The sequence below is a fragment of the Pristis pectinata genome, chromosome 1 (assembly GCF_009764475.1).
Source record: "Pristis pectinata isolate sPriPec2 chromosome 1, sPriPec2.1.pri, whole genome shotgun sequence".
NCBI classification, from domain to species: Eukaryota; Metazoa; Chordata; class Chondrichthyes; order Rhinopristiformes; family Pristidae; genus Pristis; species Pristis pectinata.
Window position 1 is genome coordinate 23,544,709 of NC_067405.1, and position 19,843 is coordinate 23,564,551.

The following is a 19,843-nucleotide window of genomic DNA, read 5'->3' on the forward strand; positions in this document are numbered from 1 at the left end:
GATTTGACAAAACTAATCCTTATTTTTGGCTGAATAAGACTCTGGATGTAGGTCCTCTCTATTTCATCATATCTCGAGTTATAATGTAAAGAAGAACAAGGAAATTCTCTTGAACTCTTGTGCAAATTTTATCCTTTAATCACTTCAGTAAAACTTTGATAATCCGGCACCCTTGGGACTTTGATTGTGGTGGGCTATCAGATTTTCTGAACTATTTGATGCTATTAATACTCAAATGCACTTGTATTTCTCTTTTGTTTACATGTTACACAATAGTATAATAATTTTTTCAGTGAACCCAATGAGTTTAAAGAGAGCAGGAAATATACAAGCTCTCCGGACCTAAGCTCCATCTTAAAAAAACCCACCCACCTTTCTGACCCTTGGTATTCAGGACCCCAACCCTAGCTCCTGTTGTACTGTGGCCCACAGTTCAGACCAAAGCCTTAGCCATACTCTGGACCCCCGGCTCTGGCCTGACACACTGCTTGCATTCTGGGCCTTTGGCTCATAATCTGGTTTAATGAGTAGGCTAGGACCATCAGGATTCCCTAACAATCAGATGCCAGATTATTGAAGCTTCATTGAATCAGCAAAATAATCTAATTATTTACCTCTGTGCTTTTTCTGGGATCTTGCTGCACACAATTTGGTTGTTGCATTTATATCTTCACTATTAGAGGTTTTAAGTGAAGACATTTTGAATATGAAAGGTACCACATAAGTAAATTTATTCCTTCTTGTAGGTCATCATAAAAAATGTTTCTGATTGCCTTCCTGAAAAATTGGTAGCTGTATTAGTTTTCAGGGACTAGAGTATAGAATCCCTCTTTTAAAAGCATCATAATTCTACAGGAGTATTTTTCTACATTTAATCTCTCCACAATGCATTTTGCATTAACATATTGCTAAAGCATTAATGATCAGATGAAACCTCCCTGCTGTAGTTCTAAGAACCATAAAAGACCTGAATTTTGTACTTCTTGCAAAGGGAATTGGAAACATTGAAGGAATACTGCATGTTAAAATAAATAAAGAAATGTCTTTTAGTGCTTACTTTTGCAAATGCGTAATGAGAACTCTCAAGGTATCGTGGTTAGGTTTAGGAAGTTTCTTCACCAGTCTTGCAACACACTGAACACGTTGACTGTAATCCTGATTTTCTGTTGGATGAAAATGACCACAGTTAGGACACTAGTTGAATACTATTATCTTTCCTCAGCTGGTTCCTTGTGACACATTTATTGCATTCTGATACATATGCGGCAGTGACAGCTGAGTAAAGAAACTACAATAAGAAAGAAACTGAATGCATTTTTAGTTCTTTTAACTAAACAATTTTTCACTTAATACAAGAGATCCATGACAGTGATGGAAGGCAGGCATGACCCAGATTGCCATCTGAGTTTTCTACAGTTCTGTTTCTGAATCTTTAAAATCAAAACAGTAAGTCCATTGTAATACATCAACATAAAAGAAAAATCTAAACTGCAGAGGTTCTGAGTTCATGGTCAGCAGAGATAATTCATTTTAATTGGTTTATCAGATACAAGATATCATAAGATGTTAACCTGTTAATCACAGCTCTTAATCTTGAAGAGTTGTATGGTAGAAATTACTCTCAATAGCATTATTATATATTGGCCAAATGTACCAGCACCAAGTTTCGTTAATTTAAAGAGGTTAAACTGCTTATTTCATGCTGGAATTAAAACAGAATTAGATACACATGCTTTAAATTTATCTGATAGGCCTGGAATTTCCTGGAATATTTTTGTCATTATTAAGCTGCAAGAACATTGTAGCACATTTTTGTTTGCTGAGGAAATTTGCATGATTTATGCCTATTTCACACTGAGCCATTGGTAAGTCATAGAGTTGTACAGCACTGTGGGCCACCACTTCCATGCTGACTGACCATCTACACAGTCCCATTTGCCCACACTAGGTCCATATCCTTCCATACCTTGCTTATTTAAGTGCCTGTCTAAATGTCCCTTAAGCTAAGTGATTATATCTGACACCACCTCCTCCTTTGGCAGCAAGTTCCAACCACTGTGTGCGTGTAAAAAAATAAAAAAAATCTTTCCCTTCAGATCCCCTTTAAAACTCCTTCCCCTCACATCACACTTATGCCCACTTGTTTTTTAATAGCCATGCTATGGGAAAAGGATTCTGATTATCTACTCTATCTACGCCTCTTATAATTTTTATATACCTCTATCAGATCATCCTTCAGCCTCTTTAGCTCCAGGAAAAACAAACCCAGCCTATCCAATCTTTCCCCATAACAAAAGTCCTTCAATCCAGGCTACATCTGGTTAGTTTTCTTCAGCACTCTCTCCAACATAATCACATCCTTTCCTTATAGTGTGGCAACTATCCTTATCCTTATAGTGTGGCAAACAGAACTACAACTGTAGTTTAAATAGTGACTTGTAAATTTGCAATATAACATTCCAACTTATATATTCTATGCCCAAACCAAAAAAGGCAAGCATGCCATATGCCCTGTTCCCCACCATATCTACCTGTATTGCCACTTTCTGGAAACTATGGACTTCAACCCCAAGGTCCTTCTGTTCATCAGCATTCCTTAGCGCTCTACTATTTATGTATATTCCCTATCTCTATATGACTTACCAAAATGCATCATCTTCCATCTAGCCATCTAATTCCTCTCTCCCCAAAGTGGTTTGTTTTCATCAGAACACATTGTCAATGGTCCCAATACCATTCTTAAATCCTCTTCCCTTGGAAAAATCACTCCAAAAATTGTTTTGTGTCTGAAGTTTTTTAGCACATCATAAGCAAAAATTTATTGGCTTAGGTGTGTACTATATTTGGCAAGAGATACATATCAATATATTCAATTTTATTTTAGAATTCAGACAATACACATGTAATTCTAATGGCCATTATGCCTTTTACACTTCTTAATTTGATTCCTCCTTTCCAATTTTTTTGTTTATCCTATATATAATTGCTTTCTCATCCATCACTTTTCTTTGTCAATGAAGTAAGTCGCTCTACATATTTTACCAATAGTTGTTTGACATTACCGTCCTTGGCTGCTCAGTAGTTTGAGTAGGAATGGGACATAAATGATTCCCTTCACCTCCACAAAACTAGCCGCAAATCACTGTTCTATGCTAAAGCCTGCTGCAACAGGGTTCCAGCTTAGTTTCTAGGTTTTCCTCAGGAAGTTAGATTGGAACTGTATAGAAAATAATGTATAGATATTCCCATTTCCAAGCCCACACATTTAATTTTACATTTACCTTTGGCCCCTTCCCGTTGTGAAGGCTTAATTGGGATAGTGTTAACATAATTGGCAGACTTAAGTTTCCTTGCTAAAGAGTAAACACCTTCCAGCCACTTAAAAAATGTCCCAAATGTATTTTTTGTGTGCAGCTGAAAACCTTTATCTCATTGTAGATAGTAGCAACATTTTGAGAGATGTGAACAGGATTCCTCTGATCTTTTCATGGCGCTACCTGAAGTCAATAGTACACATTGACATGAAGGTCATAGAGTTTAAACATAGGTGGGGATGGGGGAAGCGGGGAGAAATGAACAATTTACGATTCATCTTGCAGTAAGTCCAGTTTATTCTGGCTGCTTGTAATGCAGTTACCTGTTATGTGCTGACATTTATCAAAATCATTTAACCACATAGGTCATTCACAGAGAAGGTACTTTATCTTGATAACAGATCAGTATGAATTATAGTTTGCAGCTAGGTAGAAAATTGTGCTTTCTAGATACCTTTTTTTGTTATAAATCACCCAGTCACAACACTCTGTTCTTTCACACAAACCTGCTGAGACTCGTTTTTCTGACACCATTTTCATGCTTCCTGGAAAACTTTCAACTACTTCAGCTAATGGTAAATAGACCATTATTTTTAAAGATGTTACCTCAGCAGCTCACCGCTGAATATAATGAAGTGTTTGTGTTAAAGGGGGAGAACACTTTGGGCTTCCTATTCAGAATGAGAAGGAAGCTTTCACAGTTTAAATCTACATCCTTTCCTTCAAGCACGTTATCCTTTTTTTTCCGGCTTTTAATAAACTCCTTTGAAGTCAATAACAAATGAAAAAACAACATCCTATTTTAATGTCGTGGATTTTAAACGTAAGTAATTTTCTTTTTCTGCAGGCCAGTGAGCTGGCATTCCATGTTAACCTAAGCACACGAAAGCTGTTACATGAATAAATGTGATGATTTGATATTTTACTGACATACTCAGGTTAGTGGGAGCTTGTTGTAAGACTTTTTTTTAAAAACATGAGCTGCACATTCAGGTAAAGATCATCTCATTTTCCTACGTAATCTAACCTCCTTTCTTCAACTTCTTTGTCTGACATTGTTACATATGAGATGATGGGTTTGTGGCTTAATCCCATGCCAATACCCTTAAGGAAATCTACAAAAAGACACAGAGGAATGTCCATTTAATTTCCTGTGATATCATGTTCCTTACCCATCATGTGAGAAGATCTGGAGTAAGCAATCTGCGTTATTCTATTCAACATGGCTTAGATGAGATAACTAAATGGGACACAAGCTAAACCCAACAGTACAAAGGATTAGGGTTGCGATCTGCTGGATGAACTCAGCAGGTTGAGCAGCATCCAGGGGAGGGAAGGAATTGTCGACATTTCGGGTTGAAACCCTACATCAGGACTGAGAGTGGAGGGAGAAGATAGCCAGCATAAAGAGGAGAGGGGGATGGTGAGACAGATCAGTGGACTGAGGAAAGGTGATGGGCAGATGGAGCCAGCCAGGTAGGGGAGGGGAAAGGGTGAAGTTGGGAAACAGAGGCAGGTGGATGATACATGAAGGCAGAGAAAAAAAAAGGCAGACAGAGCCAAGCAGATGGATAAAGCTAGGAGGGTGATAAGTAGTAATGAAAAGGCTACTAGTGTTGGAATCTGATAAGTAAGGAAGGTGATAATGGGACTTATTAGGGGGGAGGTAGTCAGATGGAACCAGATGGAGGAGGGGCGAATCCAATGGGCAAAATGTGTGGATAGTAGGTAGATGGAACCAGGACAAAAATGGGTGATGGGGGGCTGGGGGGTTTGGGAAAGTGGACAAAAATGAAAGGACCAAAGGTGGATTGGAAGGGGAGAGAGGTAGGGTGGGCACACAGGAGGCAATGGTTACTTGAAATTGGAAAATTCAGTGTTCATACCATTTGGGTTGTTGGCTACCCAGGCAGAATATGAAGTATAGTCCCTCTAGTTTGTGTTGGGTCTCACCCTGGCAGTGGAGAAGATTGAGAATGGATAGGTCGGTGTGGGAATGGTAAGGGGAGTGCTTTGTGTCTCCAAAGGATTAATGTTGTTCCGTCCATAGAACCATAGAACCATAGAACACTACAGCACAGAAAACAGGCCATTTGGCCCTTCTAGTCTGTGCCGAAATGGTATTCCGCTGGTCCCATTTACCTGCACCCTGTCCATAACCCTCCAGACCTCTCCCGTCCATGGATCTATCCAATTTATTCTTAAAACTCAAGAGTTAGCCCGCATTTACTGCATCAAATGGCAGCCCATTCCACACTCCCACCACTCTTTGAGTGAAGAAGTTCCCCCTAATGTTCCCCCTAAACTTTTCCCCTTTCACCCTAAAGCCAAGTCCTCTCTCCTAATCTAGGTGGAAAGAGCCTACTTGCATTAACTCTGTCTATACCCCTCAATTTTGTAAACTTCTATCAAATCTCCCCTCATTCTTCTGCGCTCCAAGGAATAAAGTCCTAACCTGTTTAATCTTTCCCTGTAACTCAACTCCTAAAGACCCGGCAACACTCTAGTAAATCTCCTCTGCACTCTTCCAATCTTACAAATATCCTTCCTATAGTTAGGTGACCAGAACTGCACACAATACTCCAAATTTGGCCTCACCAATGTCTCATACAACCTCACCATAACATCCCAACTCCTATACTCAATAATTTGATTTAAGAATGCCAGGATGCCAAAAGCCTTCTTTACAACCCTGTCTACCTGCAATTTCACTTTCAGGGAATTATGTATCTGAACTCCCAGATCCCTTTGTTCCTCTGCACTCCTCAGTGCCCTACCATTTACTGTGTATGTCCTACCTTGATTTGTCCTTCCAAAATGCAACACCTCACACTTGTCTGCATTAAATTCCATTTGCCATTTTCTGGCCCATTCTTCCAGTTGGTTCAGATCCCCCTGCAAGCTTTGAAAGTCTTCCTCGCTGTCCACTATGCCTCCAATCTTAGTATCATCAGCAAACTTGCTGATCCAATTTACCACATTATCATCTAGATCATTGATATAGACAACAAACAACAATGGTCCAAGCACAGATCCCTGAGGCACACCACTAGTCACAGGCCTCCAGTCTGAGAAACTGGAATTTTGTTTTAAAATGATCATATCATAATACATAATGGATATGTAACAGCAGCATTTTTGAGATATATGTTTATTGGAGGAACAAATTTCCCTGACACACTGGAATTGTAAGAACCAGCTATTTGTCTCTAATAAACTCACAATCTGCATTTTAACAATTAGCCTTCAAGAGATCTTAGTATTTGCTCATTTATAACAGTTGGACTATGCCATCATTAAATAAATGATAATTCTGGCTACATGTTGTCCCAACTTTGTGTCAGACTAATATATCATATATTACATGGTGCATGTATATCGTGTATTACATGGTGCATGCTCCACTTCCATGAAAATTGTATATCCCTTGACTTACAATTAGCGACAGCATAGGAGAGCCATTGTAAATTTTAAAGTTTCAAATCCATAGGGAATGGACTGATACTGTCAATCCTCATGGGCATTATCTACCTTCACAGAAATTAGACTTTTGTCCACCCAAACTAAAGCAGAACTCAAATGGTTGAGTGGAATTCAGTAACTGAGATGTTATACCTGGAATATCCTAATGCTAAATTTACTTGGACAGCATTGTGTTGTGCTGTTTGCTCTATCTGGAAGAAAGAGCTTGCATTTCTATGGCTTCTTTCACTAACCTCATAATATACCAAGGTGCCTTAGATCAATGAGACGTTTTGAAACACTGTCGCAGCTTCACATTTTTGTACTGTCGGAAACACAGCAGCTCGCTTGCCTAAAGCAAGGTCCAACAAACATCAATGTGATGAGGATCAAGAAATCTTTCTTCAGTAATACCATCGCATCTCCAAAGTCCTCTAACATTCCATAATTTAAGATAATCATTCTGGATTTTTATCTTCTTTAGGTTTTTTCTTAAGTATTTTGCATCTCACCCCCTTAAGTTCTACTTTTCATCATATCACAGACCTTGCCTTTCCCAGTTCTGTTGAAAGGTCAATCACCTGAAAGCTTTATTCTCTTTTGATGCTCCTTGACATGTTGAATATTTCCAGCATTTTCTGTTTTGTTTGTGTGTGAAGGTAAGAAATTGGTTTAACATGTTATCTGAAAAAAAGCATTCTTGCAATATTTCCTGAGAACTAGACTGATATATCAGCCTGGATGATATGTTTAAGTCCCTGGAGTGGGACTTGAACCTCTGGCCTCTTGACTCAGAGGTAAGTGTGCTACCACTGAGCCAAGGTCAATGCCTTAGTACACTGTACATGGTGAATTGTACATGGTTGTGAGGGTGATTAATAACAATTATGTTTTTTTAAATAATTATTTCAGTTACAGAATGCTCTGGTTAATTATAGCTCTGAGATCTGTTATTGCAGGCTGTAGGTTAAATGACTCAAGTGGATGCCATTGTTCATGGGATGAATGTGATGTTCATGTGCTTGTAACTGTGAATTAGCATTTCACAAGCATTACTCCAGACAATGTAAAGTCAAATGCAGTCAGCTCTGGATTTTTGGCTTACCATAGTAACTAAAACAATAGTTGGTGGCGCTGAACTAATGAATCCTCAGAGATCATTCTGATAGAAAATCTATGCAGAATGTATTTTGCTGTTTCTGCTAAGAAATTGGACGCCTTTGCACATAGCTTTTATGTGCAATTTGCGCATAAAAACCATTTTGTTCACATTTGATTGTGCTAGCCATCATTTCCAGGCCAATTATTGACTGAGAGGAAACTGGTTCAGGCACTTCTAGTTACAATTCATCTTAGTGTATTAGATGTTTACCCAGGGTCATCCAGAGATGTCATCTGGTATGTAGTGGACATACCTACATTTGGTGATAGAAATTGACTGTCAAAGGTGCCTCCTATAGCTTGCATCTTTCCATACAGCAAGGAGAAAACTCCACAGCAATTCCAGCAAACATACATGAATTAAATGGTGTCCACTATCCCTGCCATACTCATTTTTCTGTGCTTCTCTTCTGTTCATGAGTATCACTGATAATGATTGAGCATGTCTACATTATGCATCTCAGTGCAAGATGATGTGATGAGCCCGCATCTCATGGCAGGTGTATCGATTGCCACGTCAGCACATGAGGCATCCCCTACTCCACCATTTTCCATCAAATCTCTGGCACCCTTTCAGGTGACTGTTCTCAAGAGTCATCCCACTTCATGGAAATGACACATCAGCTTTGATCTGTGTGCAATTACCACCAGGGACCACACAGATTAAATTTTACCATAAGATTCAGGGTACAAAGCACATAATTGATTTTTTTCACTGAGTTTTTTACCCAATTTTTCTTTTGCAGATCATTGCTTGGTGATGGTAATCATCTAGCACAACTAAAAGGTGATGAACTCCATTTTCTAGGCATTTGTGTTTTTCTTCCCTAATGCTACCTCATTTTCTTTTATCCCTGATCATCTCTACTGGTTCTGTGGGATATTGCTTCCATGTTTAGCTGTGACCCTCTGGTATTTCTTTCTTCTTCATCTGTATCCATTAATTACAGCCATATCTACTTGAGGCCTCAGCAAACTCTGCATTCTATACAGTTTCATTGAGGATATCCAAATAAGGATCAGTGTGGAGTCTGTTAGGTCACAATAATCACCAATGTCATTCTGGCTGAGATAATTAATACAATCAAAACCAGGAACTGAATGTAGCAGTCCTGATGAAAGGTCTCGACCCGAAACGTTGACTGTTTTTTTCCCTCCATAGATGCTGCCTGACCTGCTGAGTTCCTCCAGCATTTTGTGTGTGTTGCTCCAGATTTCAGCATCTGTGCGATCTCGTGTCAACAGAATGTAGGATCTTCCTGATCTGCATAAATTTGTATGGCACACAGCGCATTTGCAGGTGGTAACAATAGGCTGGATTGCATAGCTGCTTAGTTACCGTGCATGTATCAGTGCATTCTGGATTTACATATCTGCATGACCACACAGAATGTGCTGGAAATCAGATACGACTTCCCGTCAACTCACTATTGAGTTTGAGTGTCCTCCATAATGCCTTGAACTGAGGGGCTACATACACTTCACGTCTGTCTCTTCAGTTTTACATCACTTATTGAATGGGGTTATTGACTTCAACTAAAGTGGTAAGAGAAGGTAAGTGATTTGCTTCTTTTATCTTAATTAATGTTATTGATTTTAATTAATTTATATAAGTTGAATGTTTTTATTATTTGAAAGTTTGAGCATTTAAATTATTTTCAACTGATCCTTAGAGGCAGTGGAAATAGCCTTCTATTAGAATGGTCCACAAGCAGGCTGCTGCATATTGCAGAGTAGGAGCAGCAGAAGCATGACCAATGGGGGGGGACATGTGGCTGCTAAAGGTCAATGTGACTACAAGTATCCCGTGACAGGGGAATGTGTGGCATGACCCAGGTCCAATGCAAATTGGCCCACGTTGTTTATAATATGTTCTGCATTTCAAAACTAAAACGAAGCTCGGAGTGCTTTAGATGGATACTGGACAGGTAAGGAGGAAACAGAGAGTAGTTTGCTTACTTCTGGCAATAGAAGAAGTCTTTCAGCCCATCAGATCCATGCCAGCTCCTGACAAAACAATCCCATCAATCCCATTACCCCTCTTCTTATTTTCCTGTAGCCCTGAAACTTACTCTCACTCACATACCCGCCAGCTAGGTTACCAGCCATTTCTGGAAGGAAACTGGAGCACCTGGCAGAAGTCCATTCTGGTCACTGGGGAAACGTACAAACTCTACACTGACAGCACCTGAGATCACGATTGAACCAAAGCCTCGAGAGCTACGAGGCAGCAACACTACTGCTGTACAACTGTGTCACCCTTTGCTCGCTTGATTCTTCTGTGAATGCTCAATCTCTTTGTAGGTTTAAGTCAAATTTATTTAAAGCTGCAAATCTAACCTCTCAGTGACCTATATGACTTAATTACCTCCCTATTGTTTTAATCTTTCCATGTACTGTTCAGTCTAACCATAATCAGTACACAGCATCATTGCCTGTAGGAAGTGGAAATAGTTATATTGGGATTTATTAGGAATTAGTAAACTATACACTGGCATCTTGATGTCTGAAGTATGTGGATTAAATGCATAATAATAAATACACATTAGATGTACACATGGACATAAGGGGAGAGGAAGAATCAAACACAGACTGAAAGAGTCAGGGATACTGGCATAGAATTAAGCATGCAAGCAAATCAGAGAAGCAGTTGCAAAGGACATATTTAGGAAGTGTGCTTTCATAGTGAAACCCCACTAAGTAATTCACACACAATGAATTATTTCTTGAAGTCTTGTTGCTGCATTGTCAGACAGCATCATAAACCACAGAGGAATAAATTACCAGTTAATATGCTTTTGTTGTTTGTACTAGTTCATGGATAATGTTGGCTAGTGCACAAGGAAAATTCCCTGATTATTCTTTTGGTGATTCTTCAGATTCTTAACCAACTATCTATCTCCCCATTTCTAGTCATCAGTCGCTGAAACTGTTTTACCTCTAGACTTGACAATTCCAATGTTCACTTGGCCATCTTCCTAATGCACTACCATCAGTAAAACTGAGCTCTGTTAGCTATAGTCTAACCCATACTATGTCCTGTTGATCCATCGCCCTGGTTTCATTGGCCTACATGAGCTCACTGTCTAGCGATTCCTTGATTTTAAATTTTGTCTTTAGGTTCCTGAACACAGCTTTCTTCCCTACTACTGTAAACTGCTTCAGTTATACAATTGCACTCCTTTATTTCTGGCCTTACATCTCCTTGAATTTACTCATTTCCCATTTAGCAGTCAGACCTTCACCTGCTGAGACAGAAACTTTGAATTTTCTCAGAATCCTCTCTACTTATTCCTCCTTAAAGAAGCTTCATTAAGAAGCCTTCTTAAAGATCATTTCAACCAAGTTTATGCTTATAAGAATGCCTACACTTGAGAAGTATTTCAGTGGATGTGAAGCAAAGTGAATACTTTGGGACAACCTGAAATCATGAAAGGTGCTATGTGAATGCAAATGTTCTTTTACTTCTGATCTATCTGAATTTCTCCTATGTGAGTCAATGTCAACTTTTATGTGATAGTGCTCCTGTGAAATGTCTAATACATAAGGCATTATATTAGAATGCCAGAGGTCAAGATGTAGGAATATAAGACTTAGAAGGGTAGAGATTCTCCTTGAGCATTTGTGGAAAATGGACAGTATAAAATTCACAACCATGTTATTGAAAAGCAAAAAAAAAAGTTGCATATGCTGAAAATCTGTAGTAAAAATGGAAAATATTCAACAGTTCAGGCAGCATCAGTGAAGGGAGAAAATTGTGACTAATCTTTGTTTGATTGACTTCTTCCTGTGCATTATGAGAGCTTTCAATCTTAGCAGAGTTTCTGTTTCTAAGAATCCAGCAGTAGAAGATTGCAACCTTCTAGTTCAGTGTGCTCTATTGCACAATATTGCTCTCTATTAAAATCAAAATGACAATGGTCTCTGAATATTTGGCTTATTTGCACATATCAACTGCTTGTTATGCAAGAGAATATTTCACAGGAAGATACTTCAATACTTTAATTTTAACTCAGTCACCTATTCCAACAATGTCTGATTCATGGATGCAGCATCAGGTTGACACCTGAATGATCAAATCTCATGGTAGTTCTTCTGAATTTCACACACATTGCATCATAAAAATGTTGTTTGTATTGCTCCTCACTTCCTGATGGCCTTGTATCTGAATGAAATATCCATGTTTATATGGTGCAACGATAAATGTCGAATAGCATGCAGCAAGGTAAACAAGAAACTAAACTCTTCATCAGAAGACCACCCTTCAATTATATATTTGTTCATATATGTGTTTGGCATATGTATATAAACATACATAATTGAAGGGTGGTTTATATAAAACATCCAGGATTAGACAATAATCTCTTGAATTTAAGTGACAAATCTATAAGTAGGTCTGCAATTTATAGACAAGTGTGATTTATAATTTGGATTTCATGGCATTTCCTTTGATCCATTTTCAATTCCAAAAGTTGACTGTTAACAACTGGAAGTAATAATAACTTGGTATCCATCATTGAACACCACTGTTGCCAAGCTATTTTCCCCACTTGTAACAAATGGTTCTCTGTATGATTGCTACTTTAAATTCCAGAGCAAAAACACTGAACAGTGAATCTTAGAAAATGTTATTGAGGTTCTGCATTCATCATTTGGTTTAATATAGTTGAAAGTCAGATTAACCTGGTCCTTTGGAAGCATGTTTACTTACTCCAGGTAAAATCAAGTAAGAGATGCCTAATTGAGAATCACCTATTTTCTGTTCTGTGACAACTTGGAAATGAGTTAGTCTGTTTCTTCTACATTTACCATGTTCAGCAAATCATTTTCTAAGTCATGTGACAATTATCTTCATTAAGTGGTCAGAAAGCTTGATAGTTAACAGCTCCCTGGTGGGATGACTGAATAGACATATTGGGAGGAATGGAGGTTGGTTTGTGCTAGTGATGAATAGTCACTGATCTTCCAATAGTCACAAATATCCTACTGGATGCCAATCAAATTTTCAGAGACTGGAACTCATCTTTTCATTCCACTGCCTCAAGAAGGGTTGAACCTAAACCTTCTGAAGCAGGTGGAATAACTACTACACGGGTGAAGCTCATTCCACTCCAGAATAATGACATACTGTTAGTCCCAATGCATTTGAGACTAAGAAGGGTTAATCTGACTATAATATTTTGGTAAATTGTTAATCTGAACTCAGTGTTGGAAGGCAGACTCTATTTGAATGATAAGGCTTCTTGATGAAAACAGAATATGACATCGATATTTTATAAAATTCTGCTGGGTGACCAATGACGAGGTAAAGTCATGGGAATATGTTATCATTGCTCATTAATATATTTTGCAGGAAGTAACTTGCTAACCTTTAAGGTGATGCACTGGAAAAGAGTGATGACGTTTTTATTAATAACTCTGTATTTATGTGACATAAAATAACACTTCTGGAATTTACAAGTGAGGTGTTTCCATGCAGGCATTAATATTAGTGCAAAATTATATACGTTATATAAAAGAGTTATATGTGATTGCTACAAGATGATGCACAGTATGAGGCTTCTCTGCAATATACATAAATATTACTGTAAGAAAGAATTATTAAGACATTGAAATGTGATGGGGAAGGAGAATGTGACTGAAAAGGAACATACTTCCATCATTTTGAAAAAAAATATTTTACCAGATTCTGCGTCCTGCATAAATGAAAACATCTGTCTAATGGACGGTCTAAGCTTGAAGATAACAAAACAGGAAAATATTAATTTGAGGAGCACAGTCTTTACAAATTGTGGAGCTTGTCATAATCCCATCATTCATCATTTTATGACTCATAAGTTGACTCAGGACTGAAGGACATAGCAATTTATGTCTGCTGGTCTGTTTTACCATATTCCCCACTACCTAGAATCAATGACATCCTCAATCATACAATTAAGCTAAAACAAAATACTTTCAAGCCAGCATAATTAGTTAATTGTTCATCATATTAAGTTACAAGATAAATAAATCAGTGATATGTTCTTAACTGGAACTGTGTTCTAAGTGACGGTTTTCAGTTTGAATCTGACGAGGGCAAATGTATAGAATATGATTCATTCTCATGACTGATAAGCTATTCTTTGAAAATAGTTAACCTAATAACGTGGGTACCACAAATGCCTACAGAGGCTTTGATGTTTTAGCTGTGAAAGGAGAATGCAAGATGTAATGAAGTTTCTACAATCTGTCATGTAAGTAGTAGTTCCTCATAGATGGGACACTTTACACATGGGGGCCTCGAAATTCATCTGAGTGTGTGCTGGAATTTTGTAGAGGTCACAGAAAAATCTGAAGTAGTGAACAATTACAAGGACCTGCGTTGCTCCCAAACTCAAAGACAGTGTCAATGTCAAACTCAGAAACCTTGCCTCAGGATCCTCTGATGCTGTTGATGTACACTGCTCATGATGCTGTTCTACTTGCTGCTGCACTGCAGAATTCAAGAATAACTCCATCGGCAAAGTGGGGAGCTCTCCATGTTTAATGAAAATGACTTGTGTGTTCATATTTGGAAGGGGCATTTTGGCTGCAAGGCTCCCAAAAGTGCAGGCATTCATTCTCATGCTCTTCTTGACATCTCTCTGACAATTTCCTTTAATGAATGTGCTTTGCATAAGGAGGGTGCCTTCTGTCCACACTACTTGCAGACCCTTTTGTAGGTTCCTTTGTCTCCTCAGAGAACTTGGACTCCTGCCTCCTATTACTGTAGTACACACTCATTCCTGAACAATCCTCCCCAGTAGTGGAATTGTGGCGTGATACTTTAAAGGCTACTTGTGTTCAGAGCTATTGGAAAGACAGACTAATGCTAAAAACTCAATCCCTAAAGCCCACTTTTCTTTAAGTAGAGTATCTGCCAACCCTGATTTGGAATTGGAACTGACAAATTTTGCCATTTTTTTTAAAAAGGCTCTTTCAAATAGCAGTGCAGAAATTGCTAACACCATTTCACTGCCAAAAGAATGGTGGGGAAGAATTTCTAGGCTGCGTGCTTTTTAGACATTTTTGGATATTTTTAGACCAAGTGTGGCATCGGATGGAACATTTCTTCCCACTCAATGGTGCAATGTCTCCCAGAGATTTAGTACATTTTTTTTTAGTATATACTCATGGCATGTGGGAACACTGGGAAGTGTAACCTTCAATACCCATTCCAAATTGCCCTTGAAAAGATGGCAGTGAGTCATCTTCTTGAATTGTTGCAGTCTGTGTGCTCCCACAGCCCTGTTGGATATGAAGTTTCAGGGTTTTGTATCAGCAACAATGGTTGAGGGAGTGGCTGTTGTTCTGGATACCCCTCAAGTATACAGCTTTGTCCAGGATTATATCAAGCTTCTTAAATGCTGCAGTAGTTGCAATCATCCTTGCTTTGGGAGTGTATTCCCTCATAATTCCAACTTGTATTTTGTAAATAAATAGAAAGGCATTCAGGAGTCAGAAGATGTATCATTTGAAGCAGGTAACCCAATTTCTGACTTGCTATTGCAGCAGCTGTATTTCCAATCATATTTTTGCTCAACAGTGGTCCTTGGGGTGTGGATGCTGCACTGTTTGCGGATGGTAATGCAGCTGAATATCTAGATGTAGTGGTTGACTCTTTCTTGATGGAGATGCTCATTACCTAGCACTTGTACATCTTTAATGATACTTGCCACTTCCCTGCCACTACCTGATTAATGTCTAAGCCTTCCTACATTTGGGCATGGACTGCAATTATCAGCTCATGTTTCCACTTTAGAACTTTTGATGGAGGGAAGATCTTTGATGAAGGTTGTTAGTCCTAGGAAATTGCCCCAAGGAACTCGTGCAGCTACATTTTGATGGTTGTGATGACTGACATTAAAAAGGATATCCTTCTTCCTATGAATCCAGCCAGTTTCCTCTTCCTTTCCCATTGACCTCAGTTCTACCAGACTATAAATCAAACCATTTAGCAAGAGGTAGAAAATCATGCTAATTCTAAGAGAATTGTTATAGGACATGGCTATTGTCAACAATCACACCAAATATGAAAAGCTGATACATCCCACAAAGAGCTTACGTCAATGTAATGTGCCAAATGTAAAAGATTCTGAAACACTTAAAAATGTCCTTGCCCTCCTATTTCATATTAAGAAAAACTTCGCTGTAGACCTATTTAACATTAACAAAGTGTCTTTCATTTGAAAGCACAGATCCTTGAACTGTTTCCCTGATACCTTGAAATATGATTCCTCCTGAGAACTCCTTACATCTATGAAGCAGCTTAGTGCTGATGTTATCCCTGAAGACCATTTAGCCAACAATTATCAACCCTTTTGTTTCTTCACTCAAAGGAATGAATGCCAAAACAGGAAGGGAACGAAGCCTCAAAGACAGAGTGCTCGCCAATCTTCATCTTCTGACACACTGAGGGACCTGCTTAAGATTTCCTCACATCATTGTGTGGAAAGTGAAATGTGATCAAATTGCTATTGAAGATGGTTCATGCACTTTGCTGAGTTGATGTAGTTGGACTATCTGAGGCACATTGGCACACATTTCAAAAAGCCTTTGACTGAAGTAATACAGAAGGCTAGCCCTTATATTCCAGTCAATAGAAAGGCACTTACAAAACTCACAAGATGCACTTGAAAATAGACTGGAACAAAATGGATTCAGTTCCAGTGGGCAAATTGAACACACACTGAATTTGTTTGCAAGGCATTTGAGAGACCATGGTTAGCCTCACCCTATTACTCAGACCTAAATTGTACTGTAAGGCATTGTGAAATTCTCAATGCTTCAGATTTGTACCCACAACATACACTGAGATGTGGACCCTCACATGTGGTAGGATTCAACTCCTGGCACAATGTTCCAATCTGGATTGCAGATGATGAAGTTACTCTTTGGATTCATTTGAAGAAATAAACTCAGATGAGTGTCACTGCTGGCTACTGCCAGGGATAATTTTGTTGCCATACATAACCATCTGGATGCATGCTGTTGTGAACTTCAAATGTAACGGCATCTACCCTTTAAGTCAAGAGTTACTGACCTCCATGTAACCAAGATAATATTTGCTTGTTTGCACAGAGTCCAACAGTCCCTCATGAACCTGAACTTAATGCTGAATCCAATTTGATTGCTCTATAGCAAAACTCTTTTACCTTCTGGAAGATGCATCTACCTTCTTTTTACACACCCTGGGCTGGATTCGAAACCAGGTCTTAGTCAACTGCGCCACCTAGCTAATCATTTTTATTTACTGTGACGTGCCGCAACAATAGAAAAAAAATGGTAGGAGAAAAGAATTTGAATATTAAATTATTCAAACAGAATACTAAGGTATTTGTATCGTGCATTATTAATTGAATAATTTAATGCTCTGTCTAGAAATGAGACAGTTGTCATGTTTTGTAAAATTACAGTCGTCAATTTGTGTTTTTGCCAGCAGTTACTAAAGCTCTCTGTCAGTGGTTTAATACAGAATTTATTCAGAATCATTAGCAGAAGCACTACAGAGGCCAACATCAGCATATCAAACTCTAGGTGCCAGTGTAACAACAGAATGACCGATAAAGTACAATTTTTTTCATATTTGGTGTGACCAATCATGTGATGCATAAAGTCTAAATGGCTTACTGAATGTTGTAGCACGGTTCCATCCCATTGGCTGCAGTAGGGGTGCATGCAGATGGATGACAGTGACAAGGGGAAGAAGTGCTTTTGCTTATCCGTGCGTTAAGATGCCATCCAGAGGCTCCGTGCTGCAGACACTTCATTAGAATGCCAAGATAATGGCAAACTACCACTCAGAGTGACACCCCATTTCCTGCTTACTGATCTCTCCCACCTCAGCAGATGTCAACAATCCCACACAGCCCTCGCACAGCCCTGATTTTCAAACACTTTGACTTCAGATTCTACTGTCCCTCTGACTTGAAAAATGTTACAAAATTGCAGGCTGAGAGGAAATTGTTCCACATTTCCTGACAAATTGAGTTAAACGGACATTAAGTGAGCCTTAAGAAAACAAATGGCTTTCTTTATCACAGGTGGATACTGATGCTTTAATGGGTTTGTGCTGATTGTATCATTGCTAATGGTTTGACGGGAAGCATTAGAATTTTTCATAAAAAAAATCTGGCAAAGCACGCCTTGCTAACACAGACCTGTCAAGCGCACTCTGTCCCTTTTGTGCAGGGAAGCAGATGTTTCTAAGTATACTATAGACTGGCATTAGATCGAGTGGCAGATGCCTGTGAGAGTGCCAGGTTTTTTAGATTTTATGAAACGAGCATGTGGTGTTCTGGGCAGGGACTTCTCTGTTCAAACTTTGCTGATTCTCAAAAGGCATTTTTATTTCCTGATTCAGATCTCCAATTTTCATTCTAAGCATTCTATTGCACCTAGGCATTCACCTGAGGCATTTAAAGCAAGCTTGGTTATGTGTCCACACACCCCTCCATTCCACTCATTACGAGCTTCAATTCACTCCCTTCCTGCCTTTGTTTCTAATCATTGCAACAGCCATTACATTTCTGTGAGGTTTGACAAGTTCCAGATGATTTTAAACAGCACTTCATTTTGATTTGTTTTATTATCTGACAAGTTTTAGTTAAATGAAAAATAGGAAAATGGCTTCATTTTCTGAGCAAACTATTGCCAGAGCTTTGCAGAAATTCAGCAAGATTAATTAAGATTTTTTTTAGTTATTGAAGAACCTACTCCATCAATCTTTGTACTACCACAAATTGTCAATCCAAACTGGACTGAGTTTACTTCATATTGCTTTGTATGAGAAAGCAAATATTGCACACAATTCAGCAAAGGATTACAGATTCATTAGGAGACAATCTCCGACTATGCATTTTTGTAAGAATTGGTGTATAAATTAAACTAGAAAACTAAATGCATGCAAAGAAATTATGTATACAATATCAGTAGTAGCCGGCAAATATTCCATTGACTATTTTTCAGAATTTACTGACAATTCCCCATCATCATGATGACTAAGGCAGTGATGAAACTATCCTCTGCTGCCAAGCCAAACAGTTCAGTGAACTAGCTGTTAAAATAACCAAACTCTGACAAAATGACAGAAAATTTCCTGCTGCCTGACTTAAAGGAATTAGGATGATTAACTGCAGTTAATAATGCCCAGATTTTCTGGTCAGCAACAATGTGTCAGCATTTGCCATTGACCTTGTAAAAGCTTACCTACAAAGTGCTAAAGTGGTTCCAGAATGCAGATCCCCTCTTTTCCAGTATCACATCATCTGAGGTCATTGGACAGAGATGTTTGCTGTCATCAAAATGGCTGAGCAGCCAATCTGATTTAGGAATTCATACAGGCAAGAAACCAAGAAGTCAAAGACACTCATTTTAAACATATTAGAGAAAATGAAATAAGAATGGGTCACACATGAGATTAAGATGGTTTCTGAAATATATATCATAGACTATAGAATATAATTTCTATTATTTTAAAAACTATTCTCTGGAAAATCACTCTTGGTCAGAAGCAGTAAATGCACTAATTATCGTCACGGTGTGCTGTATTCACCTCTAAAATTCAAATTCATTGGCTTCAATGAAATTAATTCAGGAGAAAGTTCAGAGAACACAGATATTACTATACAGCATGGTTGGCACTACAAACAGGATGAGTTTCTAAGCAACAGAATTTTCAAATTTTATTTTGATAGCTCATCAAAATTTTGATGCAAAAATTAGTTGTTGAAGGCTAAAGATGTTATTCTGCAGCATTTATATCTCAGTATGCGATTAAAAGCAGTCATACCCTGTTCACTAAGGCTCAGTACTGTCAATATTGTTTGCAGGGAGAATAATGTGTAAAAAGTTGAAGGTGTCATCAAATTACTGATTCTGTGTCAATT

The 19,843-nt window shown here is 38.4% G+C and overlaps 1 protein-coding gene across 2 annotated transcripts in view; it reads right to left on the bottom strand.

Annotated features, from left to right (window-relative positions):
* arhgap15 (Rho GTPase activating protein 15) overlaps window positions 1–19,843 on the bottom strand; it is a 593,944-nt gene that overhangs the window by 39,413 nt on the left and 534,688 nt on the right. For both annotated transcript variants that reach the window (XM_052029237.1, XM_052029228.1), the window contains exon 14: window positions 1,058–1,163. In XM_052029237.1, the coding sequence (XP_051885197.1) occupies window positions 1,058–1,163 (106 nt within the window). The remainder of the gene's footprint in view (window positions 1–1,057; window positions 1,164–19,843) is intronic.